The sequence below is a fragment of the Oncorhynchus gorbuscha genome, linkage group LG17, assembly GCF_021184085.1.
Source record: "Oncorhynchus gorbuscha isolate QuinsamMale2020 ecotype Even-year linkage group LG17, OgorEven_v1.0, whole genome shotgun sequence".
Taxonomy (NCBI): domain Eukaryota; kingdom Metazoa; phylum Chordata; class Actinopteri; order Salmoniformes; family Salmonidae; genus Oncorhynchus; species Oncorhynchus gorbuscha.
In genome coordinates this window covers 1,307,154-1,334,800 of record NC_060189.1, presented here as the reverse complement: position 1 = coordinate 1,334,800, position 27,647 = coordinate 1,307,154, and the positions used below count along the sequence as shown (strand labels likewise).

Sequence of the window (27,647 nt, the reverse complement as noted above, 5' to 3'; positions counted from 1 at the left end):
AGACAGCCACCAATACATTTTCACCCGCGACATCGTTTTCAAAGCAGTCCAATTTTAGCTTGAAAACCGCAAACATGGTAACACTCGTTTAGGAACGTCCCAAGGATCGAATATAGCACTAACCCTTCTCGCGTTCCGAAAGTAATTCTTCCGGTATCAAAAGTCACTTCCGGTCTTGTTGTGCCATCCAATCTAAATCGTGTAGCACGAGAAATTTTACTTACTTCAAGAGCACGGCGAAGGAATTATGGTTAGTTGTATTTTTTTTTTAAATAACATCAATAGATTTGCATTCGAGTAGTTTACCTGGAGGAAATTATTGAGTAGATTACCAGCTAGCCTTGTTTTAAAACTGTTTTAAACTGCACGCATGTCAATCAACGAACGGATGAACTTTAACTAGTTTGCTAATGAAGTGAGTCGTTTTTAAACATGACGGTCGTATACCGGCTTCTTATATTACATCGTGTTATAATAACGTTCAGTTATATATTTCAGTCTGCGTGTTAATTAACCAGTCATTGTCATCCTGTGTTGTATTCCGAGTTACTGTGGCCCTTTGTCATCACTCTGTTCCACATTACATTCGTCATTGGACAAAAGCGTTTTATGTAAGGGGGGGAGGTTTAGTTAAAAATCCCGAAACTAAATCTGAACATTAAAACGCGTCGCTTGCGGTACGGGTTTGGAGGCATAAGGACCTTCCTTCTCTTTCATATCGGCGATAAATAATAAAAAGGTTAAAAAGATACTCCCCTTGTTTCCACACGGCCATATATCCATGTTACAGCGCATGTTTTATGGGAGACAGACAGCGGCGGAAACCTGTGTAATGGAGCATGCACTGAACACACGCCTAATTCGGGAGAAAGTGTGGTTCCTCAACTGGAGGCAGCTTGTGGATCTGTGTGAAACTGCTACAGTGTCTGGGCTGCGTGTTCTACAGTGTCTGGGCTGCGTGTTCTACAGTGTCTGGGCAGCGTGTTCTACAGTGTCTGGGCTGCGTGTTCTACAGTGTCTGGGCAGCGTGTTCTACAGTGTCTGGGCAGCGTGTTCTACAGTGTCTGGGCAGCGTGTTCTACAGTGTCTGGGCAGCGTGTTCTACTGCCTGACGGGGCTGCGTGTTCTACTGCCTGACGGGGCTGCGTGTTCTACTGCCTGACGGGGCTGCGTGTTCTACTGCCTGACGGGGCTGCGTGTTCTACTGCCTGACGGGGCTGCGTGTTCTACTGCCTGACGGGGCTGCGTGTTCTACTGCCTGACGGGGCTGCGTGTTCTACTGCCTGACGGGGCTGCGTGTTCTACTGCCTGACGGGGCTGCGTGTTCTACTGCCTGACGGGGCTGCGTGTTCTACTGCCTGACGGGGCTGCGTGTTCTACTGCCTGACGGGGCTGCGTGTTCTACTGCCTGACGGGGCTGCGTGTTCTACTGCCTGACGGGGCTGCGTGTTCTACTGCCTGGCGGGGCTGCGTGTTCTACTGCCTGACGGGGCTGCGTGTTCTACTGCCTGACGGGGCTGCGTGTTCTACTGCCTGACGGGGCTGCGTGTTCTACTGCCTGGCGGGGCTGCGTGTTCTACTGCCTGGCGGGGCTGCGTGTTCTACTGCCTGGCGGGGCTGCGTGTTCTACTGCCTGGCGGGGCTGCGTGTTCTACTGCCTGGCGGGGCTGCGTGTTCTACTGCCTGGCGGGGCTGCGTGTTCTACTGCCTGGCGGGGCTGCGTGTTCTACTGCCTGGCGGGGCTGCGTGTTCTACTGCCTGGCGGGGCTGCGTGTTCTACTGCCGGGCGGGGCTGCGTGTTCTACTGCCGGGCGGGGCTGCGTGTCGGGCGGGGCTGCGTGTTCTACTGCCGGGCGGGGCTGCGTGTTCTACTGCCGGACGGGGCTGCGTGTTCTACTGCCGGACGGGGCTGCGTGTTCTACTGCCGGACGGGGCTGCGTGTTCTACTGCCGGACGGGGCTGCGTGTTCTACTGCCGGACGGGGCTGCGTGTTCTACTGCCGGACGGGGCTGCGTGTTCTACTGCCGGACGGGGCTGCGTGTTCTACTGCCGGACGGGGCTGCGTGTTCTACTGCCGGACGGGGCTGCGTGTTCTACTGCCGGACGGGGCTGCGTGTTCTACTGCCGGACGGGGCTGCGTGTTCTACTGCCGGACGGGGCTGCGTGTTCTACTGCCGGACGGGGCTGCGTGTTCTACTGGCTGACGGGGCTGCGTGTTCTACTGCGTTCTGTTGTTGACATGCCTACTGCGTTCTGTTTGTTGTTGACATGCCTACTGCGTTCTGTTTGTTGTTGACATGCCTACTGCGTTCTGTTTGTTGTTGACATGCCTACTGCGTTCTGTTTGTTGTTGACATGCCTACTGCGTTCTGTTGTTGTTGACATGCCTACTGCGTTCTGTTGTTACAGTCTCATACGATCCTGTTGGTCCAGCCCACCAAGAGACCAGAGGGACGGACGTATGCTGACTATGAATCAGTCAACGAGTGCATGGAAGGTAAATTGACAGCCCCCCTCCCAGGTGTGCTGGTTTTGAAGTGAACCTATAGGAGGGTAGCTCTACAGGAACAGGCTTGGAGTGGACCTATAGGATGGTAGCTCTACAGGAACAGGCTTGGAGTGAACCTATAGGACTGTAGCTCTACAGGAACAGGCTTGGAGTGAACCTATAGGACGGTAGGCTTGGAGTGAACCTATAGGACTGTAGCTCTACAGGAACAGGCTTGGAGTGAACCTATAGGACTGTAGCTCTACAGGAACAGGCTTGGAGTGAACCTATAGGACGGTAGCTCTACAGGAACAGGCTTGGAGTGAACCTATAGGACGGTAGGCTTGGAGTGAACCTATAGGACGGTAGGCTTGGAGTGAACCTATAGGACTGTAGGCTTGGAGTGAACCTATAGGACGGTAGCTCTACAGGAACAGGCTTGGAGTGAACCTATAGGACTGTAGCTCTACAGGAACAGGCTTGGAGTGAACCTATAGGACTGTAGGCTTGGAGTGAACCTATAGGACTGTAGCTCTACAGGAACAGGCTTGGAGTGAACCTATAGGACTGTAGGCTTGGAGTGAACCTATAGGACGGTAGCTCTACAGGAACAGGCTTGGTGTGAACCTATTGGATGGTAGCTCTACAGGAACAGGCTTGGAGTGAACCTATAGGACTGTAGCTCTACAGGAACAGGCTTGGTGTGAACCTATTGGATGGTAGCTTTACAGGAACAGGCTTGGAGTGAACCTATAGGACGGTAGCTCTACAGGAACAGGCTTGGAGTGAACCTATAGGACTGTAGCTCTACAGGAACAGGCTTGGTGTGAACCTATAGGATGGTAGCTCTACAGGAACAGGCTTGGAGTGAACCTATAGGACTGTAGCTCTACAGGAACAGGCTTGGTGTGAACCTATTGGATGGTAGCTTTACAGGAACAGGCTTGGAGTGAACCTATAGGACGGTAGCTCTACAGGAACAGGCTTGGAGTGAACCTATAGGACTGTAGCTCTACAGGAACAGGCTTGGTGTGAACCTATAGGATGGTAGCTCTACAGGAACAGGCTTGGTGTGAACCTATAGGATGGTAGCTCTACAGGAACAGGCTTGGAGTGAACCTATAGGATGGTAGCTCTCTAGGAACAGGGTTGAGAGCTCCATCCCATAGGCTAAATACCCAGTCCGTGTCCCATCTGAATGCTTGGGGGTGCTTCATCTTAAAGTAGTGGTTTACCATTTCAGCAGGAATAGACTTCATTATTGTGCACTGTGGGGTAACCAAAAGGCTAACAATCCTCTTTTTTTAATGGTGTTGCATGCTGGGCAATTCATAAAATGACCTAATCACTTTCTCAATTATGCCTAGACCTGTCGTCATTTGTGGGTGAATTTTGATGCCTGTGACAGATGTATGCCTCTCCTTCCAGGCGTGTGTAAGATGTACGAGGAGCACCTGAAGAGAATGAACCCCAACACACCATCCATCACCTATGACATCAGTCAACTGTTTGACTTCATCCACGACCTGGCTGACCTCAGCTGCTTGGTGTAAGTCAAACTGCGGTACTTGGTTTTTTCACACGGATTTCGATGTGTCTGGATATTCCAACCTTTTCCTGAAGTTCACCGTCCCTGTCAAAGATTTAAAAGCGTAAATTGGTGTTTTGGCTGGAGGGACTTTCCACCACAACAGGTGGAAGGAGGCGGGTGGCCCGGTGGTTAGAGGAGGCGGGTGGCCCGGTGGTTAGAGGAGGCGGGTGGCCCGGTGGTTAGAGGAGGCGGGTGGCCCGGTGGTTAGAGGAGGCGGGTGGCCCGGTGGTTAGAGGAGGCGGGTGGCCCGGTGGTTAGAGGAGGCGGGTGGCCCGGTGGTTAGAGGAGGCGGGTGGCCCGGTGGTTAGAGGAGGCGGGTGGCCCGGTGGTTAGAGGAGGCGGGTGGCCCGGTGGTTAGAGGAGGGGTGGCCCGGTGGCGGGTGGCCCGGTGGTTAGAGGAGGCGGGTGGCCCGGTGGTTAGAGGCGGGTGGCCCGGTGGTTAGAGGGGTGGCCCGGTGGTTAGAGAGAGGGGTGGCCCGGTGGTTAGAGGAGGCGGTGGCCCGGTGGTTAGAGGAGGCGGGTGGCCCGGTGGTTAGAGGAGGCGGGTGGCCCGGTGGTTAGAGGAGGCGGGTGGCCCGGTGGTTAGAGGAGGCGGGTGGCCCGGTGGTTAGAGGAGGCGGGTGGCCCGGTGGTTAGAGGAGGCGGGTGGCCCGGTGGTTAGAGGAGGCGGTGGCCCGGTGGTTAGAGGAGGCGGGTGGCCCGGTGGTTAGAGGAGGCGGGTGGCCCGGTGGTTAGAGGAGGCGGGTGGCCCGGTGGTTAGAGGAGGCGGGTGGCCCGGTGGTTAGAGGAGGCGGGTGGCCCGGTGGTTAGAGGAGGCGGGTGGCCCGGTGGTTAGAGGAGGCGGGTGGCCCGGTGGTTAGAGGAGGCGGGTGGCCCGGTGGTTAGAGGAGGCGGGTGGCCCGGTGGTTAGAGGAGGCGGGTGGCCCGGTGGTTAGAGTGGCCCGGTGGTTAGAGGAGGCGGGTACCTGACAAGGTAAAAATCTGTCGGCAGAACAAGGTACTGTTCCTAGTCATTCTGCCCCTGAACAAGGCAGTTAACCCACTGTTCCCCCTGGACACGGCAGTTAACCCACTGTTCCCCCTGGACACGGCAGTTAACCCACTGTTCCCCTGGACACGGCAGTTAACCCACTGTTCCCCTGGACACGGCAGTTAACCCACTGTTCCCCTGGACAAGGCAGTTAACCCACTGTTCCCCTGGACAAGGCAGTTAACCCACTGTTCCCCTGGACAAGGCAGTTAACCCACTGGTCCCCTGGACAAGGCAGTTAACCCACTGGTCCCCTGGACAAGGCAGTTAACCCACTGGTCCCCTGGACAAGGCAGTTAACCCACTGGTCCCCTGGACAAGGCAGTTAACCCACTGGTCCCCTGGACAAGGCAGTTAACCCACTGGTCCCCTGGACAAGGCAGTTAACCCACTGGTCCCCTGGACAAGGCAGTTAACCCACTGGTCCCCTGGACAAGACAGTTAACCCACTGTTCCCCTGAACAAGGCAGTTAACCCACTGTTCCCCTGGACAAGGCAGTTAACCCACTGTTCCCCTGGACAAGGCAGTTAACCCACTGTTCCCCTGGACAAGGCAGTTAACCCACTGTTCCCCTGAACAAGGCAGTTAACCCACTGTTCCCCTGAACAAGGCAGTTAACCCACTGTTCCCAGGCCGTCATTGGTAATAAGAACTTGTTCTTAACTGACTTGTCTAGTTAAAGAAAAGTTCAAATAAATAGGAAAACGTGTACATACTTTAGGTTGCGTCCCAATTCTCCACCTATCTGTTAAGCAAGGCTGAAACTTAATCACCACCAGGTGTGTGCTCAGGTTTTAATGGGCTAACGTTACTGTCGGGCCGGGCTAACGTTACTGTCGGGCCGGGCTAACGTTACTGTCGGGCCGGGCTAACGTTACTGTCGGGCCGGGCTAACGTTACTGTCGGGCCGGGCTAACGTTACTGTCGGGCCGGGCTAACGTTACTGTCGGGCCGGGCTAACGTTACTGTCGGGCCGGGCTAACGTTACTACCACTACTATAACTATAACCAGTCACTACCACTACTATAACCAGTCACTACCACTACTATAACCAGTCACTACCACTACTATAACCAGTCACTACCACTACTATAACCAGTCACTACCACTACTATAACCAGTCACTACCACTACTATAACTATAACCAGTCACTACCACTACTATAACCAGTCACTACCACTACTATAACCAGTCACTACCACTACTATAACCAGTCACTACCACTACTATAACCAGTCACTACCACTACTATAACCAGTCACTACCACTACTATAACCAGTCACTACCACTACTATAACCAGTCACTACCACTACTATAACCAGTCACTACCACTACTATAACTATAACCAGACACTACCACTACTATAACTATAACCAGGCACTACCACTACTAGTGTTTGTATTAAATTTGAGGATCTATCGCATCCCACAACTGTCCCAGACTATGTTTGGAATATTTATTTCTCACACAGAATAGGTTAACTTTTGTACTACGGGGGATAGTAGATTGACGTAGGCTAGTGCTTTCTCTATTAAGTACCGTGCGGACACACAGACATACCAGCCCGTCTCCTCCTAGGTACCGTGCAGACTCACAGACGTACCAGCCCATGTTTTAATAAATCGTTCTGTCGGTCTCCTCTAGGTACCGTGCAGACTCACAGACGTACCAGCCCATGTTTTAATAAATCGTTCTGTCTGTCTCCTCTAGGTACCGTGCAGACTCACAGACGTACCAGCCCATGTTTTAATAAATCGTTCCGTCTATCTCCTCCTAGGTACCGTGCAGACTCACAGACGTACCAGCCCATGCGGACACACAGACGTACCAGCCCATGTTTTAATAAATCGTTCCGTCTATCTCCTCCTAGGTACCGTGCAGACACACAGACGTACCAGCCCGTCTCCTCCTAGGTACCGTGCAGACTCACAGACGTACCAGCCCATGTTTTAATAAATCGTTCCGTCTATCTCCTCCTAGGTACCGTGCAGACTCAGACGTACCAGCCCATGTTTTAATAAATCGTTCCGTCTATCTCCTCCTAGGTACCGTGCAGACTCACAGACGTACCAGCCCATGTTTTAATAAATCGTTCCGTCTATCTCCTCTAGGTACCGTGCGGACACACAGACGTACCAGCCCATGTTTTAATGAATCGTTCCGTCTGTCTCCTCCTAGGTACCGTGCAGACTCAGACGTACCAGCCCATGTTTTAATAAATCGTTCCATCTGTCTCCTCTAGGTACCGTGCGGACACACAGACGTACCAGCCCATGTTTTAATGAATCGTTCCGTCTGTCTCCTCCTAGGTACCGTGCAGACTCACAGACGTACCAGCCCATGTTTTAATAAATCGTTCCGTCTGTCTCCTCCTAGGTACCGTGCCGACTCACAGACGTACCAGCCCATGTTTTAATAAATCGTTCCGTCTGTCTCCTCTAGGTACAGACGGAACCGTGCAGACTCACAGACGTACCAGCCCATGTTTTAATAAATCGTTCCGTCTGTCTCCTCTAGGTACCGTGCGGACTCACAGACGTACCAGCCCATGTTTTAATGAATCGTTCCGTCTGTCTCCTCCTAGGTACCGTGCAGACTCAGACGTACCAGCCCATGTTTTAATAAATCGTTCCGTCTATCTCCACTAGGTACCGTGCAGACTCACAGACGTACCAGCCCATGTTTTAATAAATCGTTCCGTCTGTCTCCTCTAGGTACCGTGCAGACTCACAGACGTACCAGCCGTACAACAAGGACTGGATCAAGGAGAAGATTTACGTGCTGCTGCGGCGTCAGGCCCAACAGGCTGGGAAATGAGACCTTACAGCCCAGTTCCAGAATGACTGCACTGCAGACGCCTGATCTCACAACAACCTGGACAGGTGTTTAACATGTCCGCTAAGCACATCGTATGTTATAGCAATCTGTTGCCCACCATGGATGCAACATCTGCAATGTAGGCTGCCTGGAACACGACCATCAGGGGAATTTGCCCCTAAATGCTTGGGTCAGTTTTGCGTTTTCCCTACCAATGGTTTACTTTTGGGGGGGGGGGGCTTGGATCTGTACATAGGGGAACCTTCACTCCGGAGCGTTTGGAAAGGGAGGGTTGAATGATGCTATGAATCCAGGCTATTTTAGTTTTTTTTAGTTTTCTAGAGGGAAGGGTAAGGCAGCTTACATTTTGTTAAAATGTTTGTATTTAAAGAAAATGTCCCCTTTTATAAAAATTTTAAAAAGAAGTCTGTCTTTTACTTTTAAAATAAAAAATATTATTTGTTACTGTTCGTGGTTATGTTAAACACAGAGTGGACAAAACATTAGGAACACCTGCTCTTTCTATGCTGCGGATTAACCCTGACCATTCAGTGTAGATGAAGGTGAGGAGACAAGTTTAAAGAAGGCTTTTTAAGCCTGGAGACAGATTGTGTATGGGTGCCTTTGAGAGGGTAAATGATCAAAGATTTAAGTGCCCTTTGAACGGGATATGGTAGTAGGTGCCAGGCACACTGGTTCTGTCAAGAACTGCAACACTGCTGGGTTTTTCACACTCAACAGTTTCCCATGTTTATCAAGAATGGTCCACCACCCAAAGGACATCCAGCCAACTTGACACAACTGTGGGAAGCATTGGAGTCAACTTGGGCCAGCATCCCTGTGGAACGCTTTCAACACCTTGTAGAGTCAACATGGGCCAGCATCCCTGTGGAACGCTTTTAGACACCTTGTAGAGTCAACATGGGCCAGCATCCCTGTGGAACGCAGACACCATCAACCTCAACACCTTGTAGAGTCAACATGGACAGCACCTTGTAGAGTCAACATGGGCCAGCATCCCTGTGGAACACTTTTGTAGAGTCAACATGGGCCAGCATCCCTGTGGAACGCTTTAGACACCTTGTGGAGTCAACATGGGCCAGCATCCCTGTGCTTTCAACACCTTGTAGAGTCAACATGGGGCCAGCATCCCTGTGGAACGCTTTCAACACCTTTAGAGTCAACATGGGAGCATCAACATGGGCCACCTTGTAGAGTCAACATGGAGCCAGCATCCCTGTGGAACGCTTTCAACACCTTGTAGAGTCAACATGGGCCAGCATCCCTGTGGAACGCTTTGGACACCTTGTAGAGTCAACATGGGCCAGCATCCCTGTGGAACGCTTTGGACACCTTGTAGAGTCAACATGGGCCAGCATCCCTGTGGAATATATATATATATATACACACTGCTCAAAAAAAATAAAGGGAACACTTAAACACAATGTAACTCCAAGTCAATCACACTTCTGTGAAATCAAACTGTCTACTTCGGAAGCAACACTGATTGACAAATGTCACATGCTGTTGTGCAAATGGAATAGACAACAGGTGGAAATTATAAGCAATTAGCAAGACACCCTCAATAAAGGAGTGGTTCTGCAGTTGGGGACCACAGACCACTTCTCAGTTCCTATGCTTCCTGGCTGATGTTTTGGTCACTTGAATGCTGGCGGTGCTTTCACTCTAGTAGTAGCATGAGACGGAGTCTACAACCCACACAAGTGGCTCAGGTAGTGCAGCTCATCCAGGATGGCACAGACCATCCGCCACCTCATCAGGAGCATGCCCAGGTGTTGTAGGGAGGTCATACACGCACTACTGAGTCTCATTTGGACTTGTGTTAAGGACATTACATCAAAGTTGGATCAGCCTGTAGTGTGGTTTTCCACTTTAATTTTGAGTGTGACTCCAAATCCAGACCTCCATGGGTTGATAAATTTGATTTACATTGATAATTTTTCTGTGATTTGTTGTCAGCACATTCAACTATGTAAAGAAAAAAGTATTTAATTAGAATATTTCATTCATTTAGATCTAGGATGTGTTATTTTAGTGTTCTCTTCATTTTTTTGAGCAGTGTATATTTCCACACTATGAGGTTGAAGTAATACTGTGAACTCATGAACATTATGATAATGCCCATTTAGTGTAAGAGCTGTTTGAAAAGAACAGACATTTCAGCCTGTTTTGGTGGGATGGAGTTTTGGCGTTCCACTGTGACATCACCTTGCAGTAAATTAGTTAATAGACCAATAAGAAAGAGAGTTCTAAACCTCTCTGCCAATAACAGCACATGTTCTGTGCTTCCCCTCTCCACTCAGACCACTTCCAGAGAGTCCGAGCAAAATTCTTTCTTGTGAAATTGCTCTTTGCTAAGAAGCTAGTTTTAATTGTAATTTTTGACCATTTTAATTGAGAACAATTACAGTAAGGTTTTCAGGGGCGCAACTTTCACTGGGGACATGTCCCCCCCCCCACATTCTGAAACCAAATTTTTGTCAAGTTTATAATTAGAAAGCGATACAAAACGAGGCAACGGTGTGCTTTAGGACCATGTGGACACCTCTGAGTGGTCGGGTCGGCTGTTTGGAGTGTTTTAAGTAATAATAATTCAAAAGTTATGTCCCCCCCCCCACCACTTCTAAAACCAAAGTTGCGCCCCTGCTTATTTTTTTACCCAGAAATGATTTGGTATTGAGATACCTCACCACCCACCTACCATCATTTACCCATCCTGTTAACGTCTCCTCAGACTCCTGCTCAATGACTTCCATGTTCCAAGTGTAACGGATGTGAAATAGCTAGCTCGCTAGCGGAGGTACGCGCTAAATAGCGTTTCAGTCGGTGACGTCACTTGTTAACTTGGTAACGATTCCTCGTGGGTGACTGTTGTTGATGTGTGCAGAGGGTCCCTGGTTCGCGCCCGGGTATGGGCGAGGGGACGGACGTAAAGTTATACTGTTACACAAGTACTCTACTTCTCCAAAACCCCTGAATCTAAGGCCGTCACTGCCATTAGAAGGAAGGGTGTTTCTTAGTGATGCAGCAGGATTATTCTGGAGTTTTGGATGGACTGAAGGACCTTAACGGTGTGTCGACACGCCCCCATCACAAGACACACACATCTGCACACAACAAAAACTCCTGTTTGCTTTGTTACCTTATAATTACTTATAGTTACACACACAGTCTTGTATAACTAAACCTTGTGGGGACACACAATTCAGTCACATTCAAAATCCTATTTTTCCTAATCTTAACCCCAAAACCTAAACTTAACCCTAAAACTAATCCTAGCTCCTAAACCTAATTATAACCTTAACCCCAAACCCTCTAGTAATAGCATTTGACCTTGTGGGGATTAACACATTTGTGTTTGTTTAATATTCTTGTACACACACAAACAAACACACACGCGCCTTGTTTGCAGGACAACTTGCATCTCATGATAGAGCTCAGAACCGAGGTAAACCGGTACAAAGGTGTTTGCAGTTTGGTAATAAAAAAGGGTAGAATTGAAAAGCATTTTACACCGAGGTAATTCTGTCATTCATATTTTTCAATGTGTTTTTATAATTAGGATAAATCTGCAATTCTACTTTCAAGTGTTGTAGAAAGTCTTTCTAAAACAAACTTTCATGTATGTTTCCATATATATTTAATTAAACATGTTCTCTATAGCTAGTTTTCCATCCGATTCGCGACAGATTTTCATTAGAATGTGATCCTTTTCCGGATTAAAAAAAAATGTGCGTGATGACGTGGTGCGTGATGACGTAGTGCATACAAAATGTAGTTTTCCGCTTAAGGTTGCACATACCGAATAAAAACTAAAGTTTGACGTGTTTTCATCGCATTTTCAACTCACAAAAACGGTTGCGTTAAATATCAAAATGTGCCTACTCTGGTCTTGGCATCTGCGCTCTATCATCAGCTAGCAGATACAGTGCAGGTACTAGTCTGGATATGAGCGAAAATATTTTCAGTTGTCTAAAGGCAGTCGATCATCTTGTCACCAGAATAAGACCCTCGATATTTATTGTCAAGGAGCATCAAGCTCATCACCGTGCACTTTCACCACCCTGTGAGTTTCATCGTAAGTTATTACACCTGTCGCCTAATAAAGTGCATGGTTTCCTGAGTCGTAGTGGGATGACAACACACCATTACATCACGTGACTCTACACGTCTGTATGATGGTTATTACATCCGCATCTGCGCATAAAGGCGTTTCCACCGAGATTTCGCAGAATTAATTTTACAGACACAAAAAGATCCCACCGTGTCGGGTGAACAAATAATCTGTCGGCATTTTATAAAATTACACAGAAACGTCATGTTTCCTTCACAGCTGTCTTTAAGAACTGTGGATGGAAACGTGTCTATAAACACCTACAAATTTTTGAAACGTCACGTCTCGCAGAGAACAATCTGTGAACATGCACCAGTTCTCATCGCCAGGGAGTTTTATCCCAGTCTCATGCATGGCAGACATGCTTGAGACATAGTTAGTCTTTCATACCAAATGAAGGGCATCTACTGATGTCATAGCTCCACTCTTAAGTAAAAAAAAAGAATTTGACAGATTTTAATTTAAGAGGACGGAATTGGAGGAAACTTCAGATACATTATGATATTCTGAGAAAAAATCTGACTGTATGTGGACACCCCTTCAAATGAGTAGATCTGGCTATTTCAGCCACACCCGTTACTGACAGGTGTATAAAATTGAGCACACCGCCATGCAATCTCCATAGACAAACATTAGCAGTAGAAGGGCCTTACTGAAGAGCTTAGTGACGTTCAATGTGGCACCGTCATAGGATCACCACCTTTCCAATAAGTCAGTTCGTCAAATGTCTGCTTTGCTAGAGCTGCCCCCTGGTGGTGTTATTGTGTTATTGTGTTACAATGACGTTCTAGACGTGAAAACATCTAGGAACAACAACAACAACTCAGACACGAAATGCTCACAGAACCGGACCGCCGAGTGCTGAAGGGCGTACCACGTAAAAATGTTCTATCCTCGGTTGCAACACTCACTACCGAATTACAAACTGCCTTTGGAAGCAACGTTGGCACAATAATGGCCTGGGGCTGTTCTTCATGGTTCGGGCCCTTAGTTCCAGTGAAGGGAAATCTTAATGCTGCAGCATACAATGACATTCTAGACGATTCTTTGCATCCAACTTAGTGGCAACAGTTTGAGGAAGGCCCTTTCATGTTTCAGCATGACAATGCCCCCGTGCACAAAGCGAGGTCCATACAGAAATGGTTTGTTGAGATTGGTGTGGAACAACTTGACTGGCCTGCTCAGAGCCCTGACCTCAACCCCATCGAACACTTTTGGGATGAATTGGAACGCTGACTGCGAGCCAGGTCTATTCGCCCAACATCAGTGTCCGACCTCACGAATGCTCTTGTGGCTGAATGGAAGCAAGTCCCCCACAGCAATGTTCCAACATCTAGTGGAAAGCCTTCCCAGAAGAGTGGAGGCTGTTATAGCAGCAATGTTCCAACATCTAGTGGAAAGCCTTCCCAGAAGAGTGGAGGCTGTTATAGCAGCAATGTTCCAACATCTAGTGGAAAGCCTTCCCAGAAGAGTGGAGGCTGTTATAGCAGCAATGTTCCAACATCTAGTGGAAAGCCTTCCCAGAAGAGTGGAGGCTGTTATAGCAGCAATATTCCAACAACTAGTGGAAAACCTTCCCAGAAGAGTGGAGACTGTTATAGCAGCAAGGGGGGGGGGACCAACTCCATATTAATGCCCATGAATTTGGAATGAGATGTTGGACGAGCAGGTGTCCACATACTTTTGGTCATGTAGCGTATATTATGGAATATGAGATGAAACTAACCCAGGAATTACTTGTATTGGCAATCAATTTGAAATATCTGTTCAATTAAAATCATAACCAGTCAAACATTATACATGATCATATTTGACAATAGATTATATAATCATGATGCAAATCCAATCATGGCTTTATTTATCAGAATGTTATTTTAATAAGATCTTTTGATAAAGTTCTTAGATGTTTCTTTGCTGCTAGACTTTATTTCTGATCTACCGCCCAGGAGGGTCTAATCGATCTACCACCCGGGAGGGTCTAACCCGGGAGGATCTAACCGATCTACCTCCCAGGAGTGTCTAACCCGGGAGGGTCTAATCGATCTACCGCCCGGGAGGGTCTAACCCGGGAGGATCTAACCCGGGAGGGTCTAATCGATCTACCGCCCGGGAGGGTCTAACCCAGGAGGATCTAACCGATCTACCTCCCAGGAGGGTCTAACCCGGGAGGGTCCAATCGATCTACCACCCAGGAGGGTCTAATCGATCTACCACCCAGGAGGGTCTAACCCGGGAGGATCTAACCGATCTACCACCCGGGAGGGTCTAAACGATCTACCTCCCAGGAGGGTCTAACCGATCTACCTCCCAGGAGGGTCTAACCGATCTACCGCCCAGGAGGATCTAACCGATCTACCACCCGGGAGGGTCTAACCGATCTACCCCCTGGGAGGGTCTAACCGATCTGCCCCCTGGGAGGGTCTAACCGATCTACCACCCGGGAGGGTCTAACCGATCTACCTCCCAGGAGGGTCTAACCGATCTACCGCCCAGGAGGGTCTAAACGATCTACCGCCCAGGAGGGTCTAATCGATCTACCGCCCAGGAGGGTCTAATCGATCTACCGCCCAGGAGGGTCTAATCGATCTACCGCCCAGGAGGGTCTAATCGATCTACCGCCCAGGAGGGTCTAATCGATCTACCGCCCAGGAGGGTCTAATCGATCTACCGCCCAGGAGGGTCTAATCGATATACCGCCCAGGAGGGTCTAATCGATCTACCGCCCAGGAGGGTCTAATCGATCTACCGCCCAGGAGGGTCTAATCGATCTACCACCCAGGAGGGTCTAACCGATCTACCCCCTGGGAGGGTCTCTAACCGATCTGCCCCCTGGGAGGGTCTAACCGATCTACCACCCGGGAGGGTCTAACCAATCTGCCCCCTGGGAGGGTCTAACCGATCTACCGCCCGGGAGGGTCTAACCGATCTACCCCCTGGGAGGGTCTAACCGATCTACCCCCTGGGAGGGTCTAACCGATCTACCCCCTGGGAGGGTCTAACCGATCTACCGCCCGGGGAGGAATGTACTTCCGGGTCTGATACGTGTTGCTACTGAACCAAAACAAAAAAGTTGAGTTGGCAGATTGCCACACAATTATTCAGAGAATTGACACACACACTTACTGATTCATTAGAGGTCAGGAGAGGACTCGTTTTGCATAACAGACAAAACCCTACAACAGAGAACATATGCTGTCAATCTAGTAGATCCTTAAATGATCTCTCCTCATACGTTGTTGTGCCTAGTCCTCTCCGTTGAGAGACCCTAGTGATGCCATTTCAGACTGAGGACCAGCCACAGAGTCTTGCCTCCTCACCTGGGCACAGCTATGCTGCCAGCCCCTGAAACACTGGAACTCAGGTCTCATGTGGAGATTCTGCAATTCCATCCACAACCATGTTGTTCCCCCTTGATTGTCCCTCGAGATAATCTGATTTCTCCGTCATTGTTATCATGGATTCACACACAGAACTGATGTCCTCTCTCAATGGCTGACAGATTGCTGTCATCTTGCCTGTTCTCCTGTTTCTCCTCATCGTGCTGACCCTGGGAGAACTGCCGTTCTCCTGTTTCTCCTCATCGTGCTGACCCTGGGAGAACTGCCGTTGTCCTGTTTCCTCCTCATCGTGCTGACCCTGGGAGAACTGCTGTTTCTCCTGACCCTGGGAGAACTGCCGTTCTCCTGTTTCTCCTCATCGTGATGACCCTGGGAGAACTGCTGTTCTCCTGTTTCTCCTCATCGAGCTGACCCTGGGAGAACTGCTGTTCTCCTGTTTAAACTCACCGAGCTGACCCTGGGAGAACTGCTGTTCTCCTGTTTAAACTCACCGAGCTGACCCTGGGAGAACTGCTGTTCTCCTGTTTCAACTCATCGTGCTGACCCTGGGAGAACTGCTGTTCTCCTGTTTAAACTCACCGAGCTGACCCTGGGAGAACTGCTGTTCTCCTGTTTAAACTCACCGAGCTGACCCTGGGAGAACTGCTGTTCTCCTGTTTAAACTCACCGAGCTGACCCTGGGAGAACTGCTGTTCTCCTGTTTAAACTCACCGAGCTGACCCTGGGAGAACTGCTGTTCTCCTGTTTAAACTCACCGAGCTGACCCTGGGAGAACTGCTGTTCTCCTGTTTAAACTCATCGTGCTGACCCTGGGAGAACTGCTGTTCTCCTGTTTCTCCTCACCGAGCTGACCCTGGGAGAACTGCTGTTCTCCTGTTTCTCCTCACCGTGCTGACCCTGGGAGAACTGCTGTTCTCCTGTTTAAACTCACCGAGCTGACCCTGGGAGAACTGCTGTTCTCCTGTTTCTCCTCATCGTGCTGACACTGGGAGAACTGCTGTTCTCCTGTTTCTCCTCACCGAGCTGACCCTGGGAGAACTGCTGTTCTCCTGTTTCTCCTGACCCTGGGAGAACTGCTGTTCTCCTGTTTAAACTCACCGAGCTGACCCTGGGAGAACTGCTGTTCTCCTGTTTCTCCTCACCGAGCTGACCCTGGGAGAACTGCTGTTCTCCTGTTTCTCCTCACCGAGCTGACCCTGGGAGAACTGCTGTTCTCCTGTTTCTCCTCATCGTGCTGACCCTGGGAGAACTGCCGTTCTCCTGTTTCTCCTCACCGAGCTGACCCTGGGAGAACTGCTGTTCTCCTGTTTCTCCTCACCGAGCTGACCCTGGGAGAACTGCTGTTCTCCTGTTTCTCCTCACCGAGCTGACCCTGGGAGAACTGCTGTTCTCCTGTTTCTCCTCACCGAGCTGACCCTGGGAGAACTGCTGTTCTCCTGTTTCTCCTCACCGAGCTGACCCTGGGAGAACTGCTGTTCTCCTGTTTCTCACTGACCCTGGGAGAACTGCTGTTCTCCTGTGCTGACCCTGGGAGAACTGCTGTTCTCCTGTTTAAACTCACCGAGCTGACCCTGGGAGAACTGCTGTTCTCCTGTTTAAACTCACCGAGCTGACCCTGGGAGAACTGCTGTTCTCCTGTTTAAACTCACCGAGCTGACCCTGGGAGAACTGCTGTTCTCCTGTTTCTCCTCACCGAGCTGACCCTGGGAGAACTGCTGTTCTCCTGTTTCTCCTCACCGAGCTGACCCTGGGAGAACTGCTGTTCTCCTGTTTCTCCTCACCGAGCTGACCCTGGGAGAACTGCTGTTCTCCTGTTTCTCCTCATCGTGCTGACCCTGGGAGAACTGCTGTTCTCCTGTTTCTCCTCACCGAGCTGACCCTGGGAGAACTGCTGTTCTCCTGTTTAAACTCACCGAGCTGACCCTGGGAGAACTGCTGTTCTCCTGTTTAAACTCACCGAGCTGACCCTGGGAGAACTGCTGTTCTCCTGTTTCTGGGAGAACTCTGTTTAAACTCTTCGAGCTGACCCTGGGAGAACTGCTGTTCTCCTGTTTCTCCTCACCGAGCTGACCCTGGGAGAACTGCTGTTCTCCTGTTTCTCCTCACCGAGCTGACCCTGGGAGAACTGCTGTTCTCCTGTTTCTCCTCACCGAGCTGACCCTGGGAGAACTGCCGTTCTCCTGTTTCTCCTCATCGTGCTGACCCTGGGAGAACTGCCGTTCTCCTGTTTCTCCTCACCGAGCTGACCCTGGGAGAACTGCTGTTCTCCTGTTTCTCCTCACCGAGCTGACCCTGGGAGAACTGCTGTTCTCCTGTTTCTCCTCACCGAGCTGACCCTGGGAGAACTGCTGTTCTCCTGTTTCTCCTCACCGAGCTGACCCTGGGAGAACTGCTGTTCTCCTGTTTCTCTCACCCTCACCCTGGGAGAACTGCTGTTCTCCTGCTGACCCTGGGAGAACTGCCGTTCTCCTGTTTCTCCTCACCGAGCTGACCCTGGGAGAACTGCCGTTCTCCTGTTTCTCCTCACCGAGCTGACCCTGGGAGAACTGCTCCCTGTTCTTCAGGTTCTGGACCTCTCTGGTCGGGTCCATTCTTTTATTAGCTGACTCCAGCAGTATTTGGACAAAACACTTTAAGATATTTTCTTGTTGTTGTAAAAACTGCTTTCGTTCATTTACAAAGACCCCCTCACCTGCGATGGAGAGACATTACTGTCCTCATGGTCGTGGTCATGGTAGCAACGTAGGCTACGCTGTTACTCATCGCAGTTCCTGACAGGGCAGGTCGCAGGGAAGATGGAAACGGCGATGAACGGCAAGGATGTAGACAGTTATAAAAGCCCGGAACAATCCATAGCACCGGCCACAGTGCCTTCGATCGCTGCGCCACCCGGGAGTCACAATGTGAAGTGTTAAAAATGATCAATAAATGTGTTTTACCTTATCATGTCTACCAATACTTTTAAACGACCACTGAACTGACAGGACTGGAGATGTGAAAGTAAATGGAAACTAGAATTATAAAGAATGAAATGAAACTCATTCCATTTGTTCACTCCACTCTAGAAACCATTTTAGAGAATTTGGGAGTCAACCATCGGTAGTATTTAAGGGGTTTTAATCAGACCGTTCCAATTGAATGAATACAATGTAATCCTCAGTGTTCGTATAGGACAGTGATGCTTTGGGGAACGAGATATAACGCCGTAGTTAATTATCAATAATGATCCATAACATTACCGACAGTGGGATTAATTGAACCAAGTTCATGGTCAGGTCCGACTGACATTCCACGATTCCTTCTGTTGAGTAGCACTGAACAAAATGTTGTTCTGTTTGATTGGAGGAACGTTGTGTGGCGTGAGGGAACTTTGCTTGGTGAGACATTTGTCCATTATTCTCTTTATTTCATGTAATTTATTTTGTTTTGACTGAACGGTGAAACTAGTGGCACCCTATTCCCTCTATAGTGCACTACTTTAGACCAGAGCCCTATGGCACCCTATTCCCTATCTAGTGCACTACTTTAGACCAGAGCCCTATGGCACCCTATTCCCTATATAGTGCACTACTTTAGACCAGAGCCCTATGGCACCCTATTCCCTCTATAGTGCACTACTTTAGACCAGAGCCCTATGGCACCCTATTCCTTCTATAGTGCACTACTTTAGACCAGAGCCCTATGGCACCCTATTCCCTATATAGTGCACTACTTTAGACCAGAGCCCTATGGCACCCTATTCCCTATCTAGTGCACTACTTTAGACCAGAGCCCTATGGCACCCTATTCCCTATCTAGTGCACTACTTTAGACCAGAGCCCTATGGCACCCTATTCCCTATATAGTGCACTACTTTAGACCAGAGCCCTATGGCACCCTATTCCCTATATAGTGCACTACTTTAGACCAGAGCCCTATGGCACCCTATTCCCTATATAGTGCACTACTTTAGACCAGAGCCCTATGGCACCCTATTCCCTATATAGTGCACTACTTTAGACCAGAGCCCTATGGCACCCTATTCCCTATATAGTGCACTACTTTAGACCAGAGCCCTATGGCACCCTATTCCCTATATAGTGCACTACTTTAGACCAGAGCCCTATGGCACCCTATTCCCTATATAGTGCATTACTTTAGACCAGAGCCCTATGGCACCCTATTCCCTATATAGTGCACTACTTTAGACCAGAGCCCTATGGCACCCTATTCCCTATATAGTGCACTACTTTAGACCAGAGCCCTATTCCCTATATAGTGCACTACTTTAGACCACAGCCCTATTCCCTATATAGTGCACTACTTTAGACCAGAGCCCTATGGCACCCTATTCCCTATTTATAGTGCACTACTTTTTTTTTTACCAGGACCCAGAAGAAGTGCATCTATAAGTTTGTGATTTGAGACAGCCTGTGTACTTACTGTTTATAGCCATGTTATTACCTGGTACTTCCTGTTTATAGCCATGTTATTATCTGGTACTTTTTGTTTATAGCCATGTTATTATCTGGTACTTTTTGTTTATAGCCATGTTATTACCTGGTACTTCCTGTATATAGCCATGGTACTTCCTGTATATGGCCATGGTACTTCCTGTATATAGCCATGGTACTTCCTGTATATAGCCATGGTACTTCCTGTATATAGCCATGGTACTTCCTGTATATAGCCATGGTACTTCCTGTATATAGCCATGGTACTTCCTGTATATAGCCATGTGATTTTGACAGGTTATTGTTATTACTTGTGTCACTATATTGTTGGAAACGGAGTCACAAGTAAGCACTTCACGGTTAGTCTGCATCTGTTGTTTATGAATCATTTGACAAATATATTTTGATTTGAAGACTTTAGATATATTTGATGCTACGCGCAAGCACGCAACACACACACACACACACACACACACACACACACACACACACACACACACACACACACACACACACACACAAAATAGACCCATGTTTCTGGGTTAAGAATAGTAGCACAATGTGTTAAAAATGGCCATTTGTCTTCTGATATTTGTTCAAATGCTCAAGGAATTAATTTATTTCCAAGTTGCAGCTTCTGATTTGTGCATTTTTCTGACACATGTCACATTTCACCCCAGGGAGGCTGGAACATTTCACCCCAGGGAGGCTGGAACATTTCAGGGGAGGCTGGAACATTTCACCCCAGGGAGGGTTGGAACATTTCACCCCAGGGAGGCTGGAACATTTCACCCCAGGGAGGCTGGAACATTTCAGGGGAGGCTGGAACATTTCAGGGAGGCTGGAACATTTCACCCCAGGGAGGCTGGAACATTTCACCCCAGGGAGGCTGGAACATTTCACCCCAGGGAGGCTGGAACATTTCACCCCAGGGAGGGGAGGCTCACCCCAGGGAACATTTCACCCCAGGGAGGAGAACATTTGGAAGGCTGGAACATTTCACCCCAGGGAGGCTGGAACATTTCACCCCAGGGAGGCTGGAACATTTCACCCCAGGGAGGCTGGAACATTTCACCCCAGGGAGGCTGGAACATTTCACCCCAGGGAGGCTGGAACATTTCACCCCAGGGAGGCTGGAACATTTCACCCCAGGGAGGCTGGAACCCAGGGAGGCTGGAACATTTCAGGGGAGGCTGGAACATTTCAGGGGAGGTTGGAACATTTCACCCCTTGAGACGAAGTCACACGTTGTCTGTTTGATTTAGAGATAATACCTAAGATGTATTAGGACCCCCAACCAGGTTTGCTGTTCATTTGAGCAATATGAGATGGGAGCTACATTCACTCGTGGTTCTGTATAATACTGTACATTTACATTCATTTGTAATTTCCAACACAATGTTTCTTATAAAAACAAGAAGTGACGCAGTAAGTCTTTCCTCAACTCTTAGCCAAGAGAGACTTATGAATATCAGCCCTGTGATGAATGAAGAGCAAAAATGTGCCGCTCTGTTGAGGTCTGCAGTGTAACGAGGTCTTTCTTTGCAGCACTGGACCCTATGACTGAACAATAGTCAAGATAACATGCTGACGAGCCCGGGTACGCGCGTGCGATCGCCATCACGTTGATTTGGTCCATCCACACCAGTTGTGATAAGGACACGCAGATGGAAATTTCAAAAACTCTGAACCAACTATGTTTATATGGGGACAAGTCGAAACACATTATTGAACATTTAGCTAGCTAGCTAGCTTGCTTGCTGTTCCTAGCTAATGTGTCCTGGGATATTTTACATTTTTTTTATTTAACTATATAATTTCTTTAACTAGGCAAGTCAGTTACGAACAAATTCTTTATTACAATGACAGCCTAGGAACAGTGGGTTTAACTGCCTTGTTCAGGGGGAAAAGGACAGATTTTTACCTTGAGATTCGTTGTTACCTTTCGGTTACTGGCCCAATGCTCTAACCACTAGGCTACCCTGCCTCCTCTAACCACCTGCCTCCTCTAACCACCTGCCTCCTCTAACCACCTGCCTCCTCTAACCACCTGCCTCCTCTAACCACCTGCCTCCTCTAACCACCTGCCTCCTCTAACCACCTGCCTCCTCTAACCACCTGCCTCCTCTAACCACCTGCCTCCTCTAACCACCTGCCTCCTCTAACCACCTGCCTCCTCTAACCACCTGCCTCCTCTAACCACCTGCCTCCTCTAACCACCTGCCTCCTCTAACCACCTGCCTCCTCTAACCACCTGCCTCCTCTAACCACTAGGCTACCTGCCTCCTCTAACCACTAGGCTACCTGCCTCCTCTAACCACTAGGCTACCTGCCTCCTCTAACCACTAGGCTACCTGCCTCCTCTAACCACTAGGCTACCTGCCTCCTCTAACCACTAGGCTACCTGCCTCCTCTAACCACTAGGCTACCTGCCTCCTCTAACCACTAGGCTACCTGCCTCCTCTAACCACTAGGCTACCTGCCTCCTCTAACCACTAGGCTACCTGCCTCCTCTAACCACTAGGCTACCTGCCTCCTCTAACCACTAGGCTACCTGCCTCCTCTAACCACTAGGCTACCTGCCTCCTCTAACCACTAGGCTACCTGCCTCCTCTAACCACTAGGCTACCTGCCTCCTCTAACCACTAGGCTACCTGCCTCCTCTAACCACTAGGCTACCTGCCTCCTCTAACCACTAGGCTACCTGCCTCCTCTAACCACTAGGCTACCTGCCTCCTCTAACCACTAGGCTACCTGCCTCCTCTAACCACTAGGCTACCTGCCTCCTCTAACCACTAGGCTACCTGCCTCCTCTAACCACTAGGCTACCTGCTGCCCCGAAAATAAACACTGGGTTGTCCTTTTACCTGAAATGCACAAAGTCCTTTTTTTTCTTTATCTCTGTAGACTTTTTACCCATTTTGAGTCACACAACATCGTGTGTTCTCTACTCTGACAACTAATCCACAGATAAAAGGGGAAACCTAGTTTGTTTCTAGTGATCTCTCCTCCAGGCTTCTTTATATGGAGGTTGGCAACCAACTTTAAGGTGCTTTACCACCACCAACTGGACTGGAGTGTGAACCAGGACCAGTTTATTACTGGCCACCCATTCCAAAACAGACTGCAACTCTTTGTTAAGGGTTTCAGTGACTTCATTAGCTGTGGTTGCTGATGCATTTACACACATGCTTTGTTTAATGCCAGCGGCAGGTCATTGGTCAAAATAGAAAAGAGTAGAGGGCCTAGAGAGCTGCCCTGTGGTACACCACACATATGTTTGACATTAGAGAAGCTTCCATTAAATAAAACCATTTGAGTTCTATTAGATAGATAGCTCTGAATCCACGGTATGGCAGAGGTTGAAAAGCCATAACACATGTTTTTTCAACAACAGGTTATGGTCAATAATATCAAAGGCTGTACTGAAATCTAACAGTACAGCTCCCACAATCATCTTATTATCCATTTATTTCAACCAGTCACAGTCATTTGTGTCAGTACAGTACATGTTGAGTGCCCTTCTCTATAAGCATGCTTAAAAAGTCTGTTGTTAATTTGTTTACAGATAAATAGCATTGTATTTGGTCAAACACAATTCTTTCCAGCAGTTTGCTAAGAGCTGACAGCAAGCTGATAGGTCTTCTGTTAGAACCAGTAAAGGCCGCTTACCAATCTTGGGTAGAGGAATGACTTTGGCTTCCCTCCAGGCCTGAGGACACAGACTTTCCTCTCGACTCAGATTAAATATATGACAGATAGGAGTGGCTATAGAGTCAGCTACCATCCTCAGTAGGAGTGGCTATAGAGTCAGCTACCATCCTCAGTAGGAGTGGCTATAGAGTCAGCTACCATCCTCAGTAGGAGTGGCTATAGAGTCAGCTACCATCCTCAGTAGGAGTGGCTATAGAGTCAGCTACCATCCTCAGTAGGAGTGGTTATAGAGTCAGCTACCATCCTCAGTAGGAGTGGCTATAGAGTCAGCTACCATCCTCAGTCAGCTACCAGGAGTGGCTATAGAGTCAGCTACCATCCTCAGTAGGAGTGGCTATAGAGTCAGCTACCATCCTCAGTAGGAGTGGCTATAGAGTCAGCTACCATCCTCAGTAGGAGTGGCTATAGAGTCAGCTACCATCCTCAGTAGGAGTGGCTATAGAGTCAGCTACATTTACATTTACATTTAAGTCATTTAGCAGACGCTCTTATCCAGAGCGACTTACAAATTGGTGCATTCACCTTATGACATCCAGTGGAACAGTCACTTTACAATAGTGCATCTAAATCTTAAGGGGGGTGAGAGGGATTACTTATCCTATCCTAGGTATTCCTTAAAGAGGTGGGGTTTCAGGTGTCTCCGGAAGGTGGTGATTGACTCCGCTGTCCTGGCGTCGTGAGGGAGTTTGTTCCACCATTGGGGGCCAGAGCAGCGAACAGTTTTGACTGGGCTGAGCGGGAGCTGTACTTCCTCAGTGGTAGGGAGGCGAGCAGGCCAGAGGTGGATGAACGCAGTGCCCTTGTTTGGGTGTAGGGCCTGATCAGAGCCTGGAGGTACTGAGGTGCCGTTCCCCTCACAGCTCCGTAGGCAAGCACCATGGTCTTGTAGCGGATGCGAGCTTCAACTGGAAGCCAGTGGAGAGAACGGAGGAGCGGGGTGACGTGAGAGAACTTGGGAAGGTTGAACACCAGACGGGCTGCGGCGTTCTGGATGAGTTGAAGGGGTTTAATGGCACAGGCAGGGAGCCCAGCCAACAGCGAGTTGCAGTAATCCAGACGGGAGATGACAAGTGCCTGGATTAGGACCTGCGCCGCTTCCTGTGTGAGGCAGGGTCGTACTCTGCGGATGTTGTAGAGCATGAACCTACAGGAACGGGCCACCGCCTTGATGTTGGTTGAGAACGACAGGGTGTTGTCCAGGATCACGCCAAGGTTCTTGGCACTCTGGGAGGAGGACACAATGGAGTTGTCAACCGTGATGGCGAGATCATGGAACGGGCAGTCCTTCCCCGGGAGGAAGAGCAGCTCCGTCTTGCCGAGGTTCAGCTTGAGGTGGTGATCCGTCATCCACACTGATATGTCTGCCAGACATGCAGAGATGCGATTCGCCACCTGGTCATCAGAAGGGGGAAAGGAGAAGATTAATTGTGTGTCGTCTGCACAATTAATCTGCATCCTCAGTAGCTTTCCATCAAAGTTGTCAATGCCAGGAGGTTTGTCATTATTGATCGATAACAATTTCTCCACCTCTCCCACACAAACTTCACAAAATGTTGGCTCATTGTTTGTACGATGGCTCACTGTTTCTGGCATTTCCTGCCTATGTAACCATTCAAATACTTGGCATCAAATGGTTTTGTGATGAATGAGCCATCTGATTGGATGAAAGATGGAGGTGAATGTGTCTTTCTTTCATTTTAAAGTACACCAACGTTTTTTTCCATCATTCTTTATATCATTGATCTTGGATTCATAATACAGTTTCTTGTTCTTCTTGTTGTTGAGTTTAGTCACATCATTTCTCAGTTTGCAGTCAGTCAGCCAGTCAGATGTGCAGCCAGACTTATTAGCCACTCCTGTTGCCCCCATCTCTTTCAACCAGACAGTTTTTCAATTCCTCATCAATCCATGGAGCCATAGCAGTTCTAACAGTCAGTTTCTTAACAGGTTCATGTTTATCAAGTGCAGCGTCTGGATGCTCCTCGTTAATCACATCAGACCAGCGTCTGGATGCTCCTCGTTAATCACATCAGACCAGCGTCTGGATGCTCCTCGTTAATCACATCAGACCAGCGTCTGGATGCTCCTCGTTAATCACATCAGACCAGCGTCTGGATGCTCCTCGTTAATCACATCAGACCAGCGTCTGGATGCTCCTCGTTAATCACATCAGACCAGCGTCTGGATGCTCCTCGTTAATCACATCAGACCAGCGTCTGGATGCTCCTCGTTAATCACATCAGACCAGCGTCTGGATGCTCCTCGTTAATCACATCAGACCAGCGTCTGGATGCTCCTCGTTAATCACATCAGACCAGCGTCTGGATGCTCCTCGTTAATCACATCAGACCAGCGTCTGGATGCTCCTCGTTAATCACATCAGACCAACATTGTGAATAAAGCTTCTGAATAAAGTTCTACAGTGTTGTGATCCATACATGTGGATGATATTGTTCCTGTAGTGTTTGTAAACACCCTGGTCGGTTGATTAATAACCTGAACCAGAATACTGGTTACAGTGAGAAGATTCCTCTTGAGCAAGACAGCTTGATGAGGACCAGTCAATTTTCAGGTCCCCAAGAAAGTAGACCTCTGATGTTTTGGGGGTTAACTTAGTCTTTTGTCTAGTGAGTGGAAGAGTCTAAAACATGTGATCTGGTGTTCTGACAGAGAGAACACATCCAGGACATATAGAATGGATCCCAAATGCCACCCTATTCCCTATGTAGTGCACTACTTTAGACCAGAGCCCTATTCCCTACATAGCGCACTACTTTAGACCAGAGCCCTATTCCCTACATAGCGCACTACTTCAGACCAGAGCCCTATTCCCTATATAGTGCACTACTTTAGACCAGAGCCCTATTCCCTATATAGTGCACTACTTTAAACCAGAGCCTTATTCCCTATATAGTGCACTACTTTAGACCAGAGCCTTATTCCCTATATAGTGCACTACTTTAGACCAGAGCCCTATTCCCTATATAGTGCACTACTTTAGACCAGAACCCTATTCCCTATATAGTGCACTACTTTAGACCAGAGCCCTATGGCACCCTATATAGTGCACTACTTTAGACCAGAGCCCTATGGCACCCTATATAGTGCACTACTTTAGACTAGAGCCCTATGCCATCCTATATAGTGCACTACTTTAGACCAGGGACCCTATATAGAGCACTACTTTAGACCAGAGCCCTATGCCATCCTATATAGTGCACTACTTTAGACCAGGGACCCTATATAGAGCACTACTTTAGACCAGAGCCCTATGGCACCCTATATAGTGCACTAATTTAGACCAGAGCCCTATGGTTCCTATGTGCCCTGGTCAGAAGTAATGCACTATGTAGGGTACCAATGGGGTGTATCCATACAGTACAGGAGGAAGTGAGGCCTTCAGGAAGTATTGAATAGGGTTTGGGGAGGAAGTGAGGCCTTCAGGAAGTATTGAATAGGGTTTGGGGAGGAAGTGAGGCCTTCAGGAAGTATTGAATAGGGTTTGGGGAGGAAGTGAGGCCTTCAGGAAGTATTGAATAGGGTTTGGGGAGGAAGTGAGGCCTTCAGGAAGTATTGAATAGGGTTTGGGGAGGAAGTGAGGCCTTCAGGAAGTATTGAATAGGGTTTGGGGAGGAAGTGAGGCCTTCAGGAAGTATTGAATAGGGTTTGGGGAGGAAGTGAGGCCTTCAGGAAGTATTGAATAGGGTTTGGGGAGGAAGTGAGGCCTTCAGGAAGTATTGAATAGGGTTTGGGGAGGAAGTGAGGCCTTCAGGAAGTATTGAATAGGGTTTGGGGAGGAAGTGAGGCCTTCAGGGAAGTATTGAATAGGGTTTGGGGAGGAAGTGAGGCCTTCAGGAAGTATTGAATAGGGTTTGGGGAGGAAGTGAGGCCTTCAGGAAGTATTGAATAGGGTTTGGGGAGGAAGTGAGGCCTTCAGGAAGTATTGAATAGGGTTTGGGGCGTATCCATACAGTACAGGAGGAAGTGAGGCCTTCAGGAAGTATTGAATAGGGTTTGGGGCGGAAGTGAGGCCTTCAGGAAGTATTGAATAGGGTTTGGGGCGGAAGTGAGGCCTTCAGGAAGTATTGAATAGGG

At 48.8% G+C, this 27,647-nt stretch overlaps 1 protein-coding gene across 1 annotated transcript; it reads left to right on the top strand.

Annotated features, from left to right (window-relative positions):
* Positions 1-118: 118 nt before the first annotated feature.
* LOC124001782 (enhancer of rudimentary homolog) lies at positions 119-8,397 on the top strand. Its single transcript, XM_046308842.1, has 4 exons — positions 119-250; positions 2,410-2,497; positions 3,917-4,037; positions 7,830-8,397. Exons 1-4 carry the CDS (start codon positions 248-250, stop codon positions 7,930-7,932), a joined length of 315 nt encoding a protein of 104 aa, XP_046164798.1. The 5' UTR covers positions 119-247; the 3' UTR covers positions 7,933-8,397.
* Positions 8,398-27,647: the final 19,250 nt, after the last annotated feature.

Coding starts and splice junctions, on each gene's coding strand:
- LOC124001782 (XM_046308842.1), top strand. Junction 2,498..3,916: donor AGTCAACGAGTGCATGGAAG/GTAAATTGACAG, acceptor CTCTCCTTCCAG/GCGTGTGTAAGATGTACGAG. Junction 4,038..7,829: donor GCTGACCTCAGCTGCTTGGT/GTAAGTCAAACT, acceptor TGTCTCCTCTAG/GTACCGTGCAGACTCACAGA.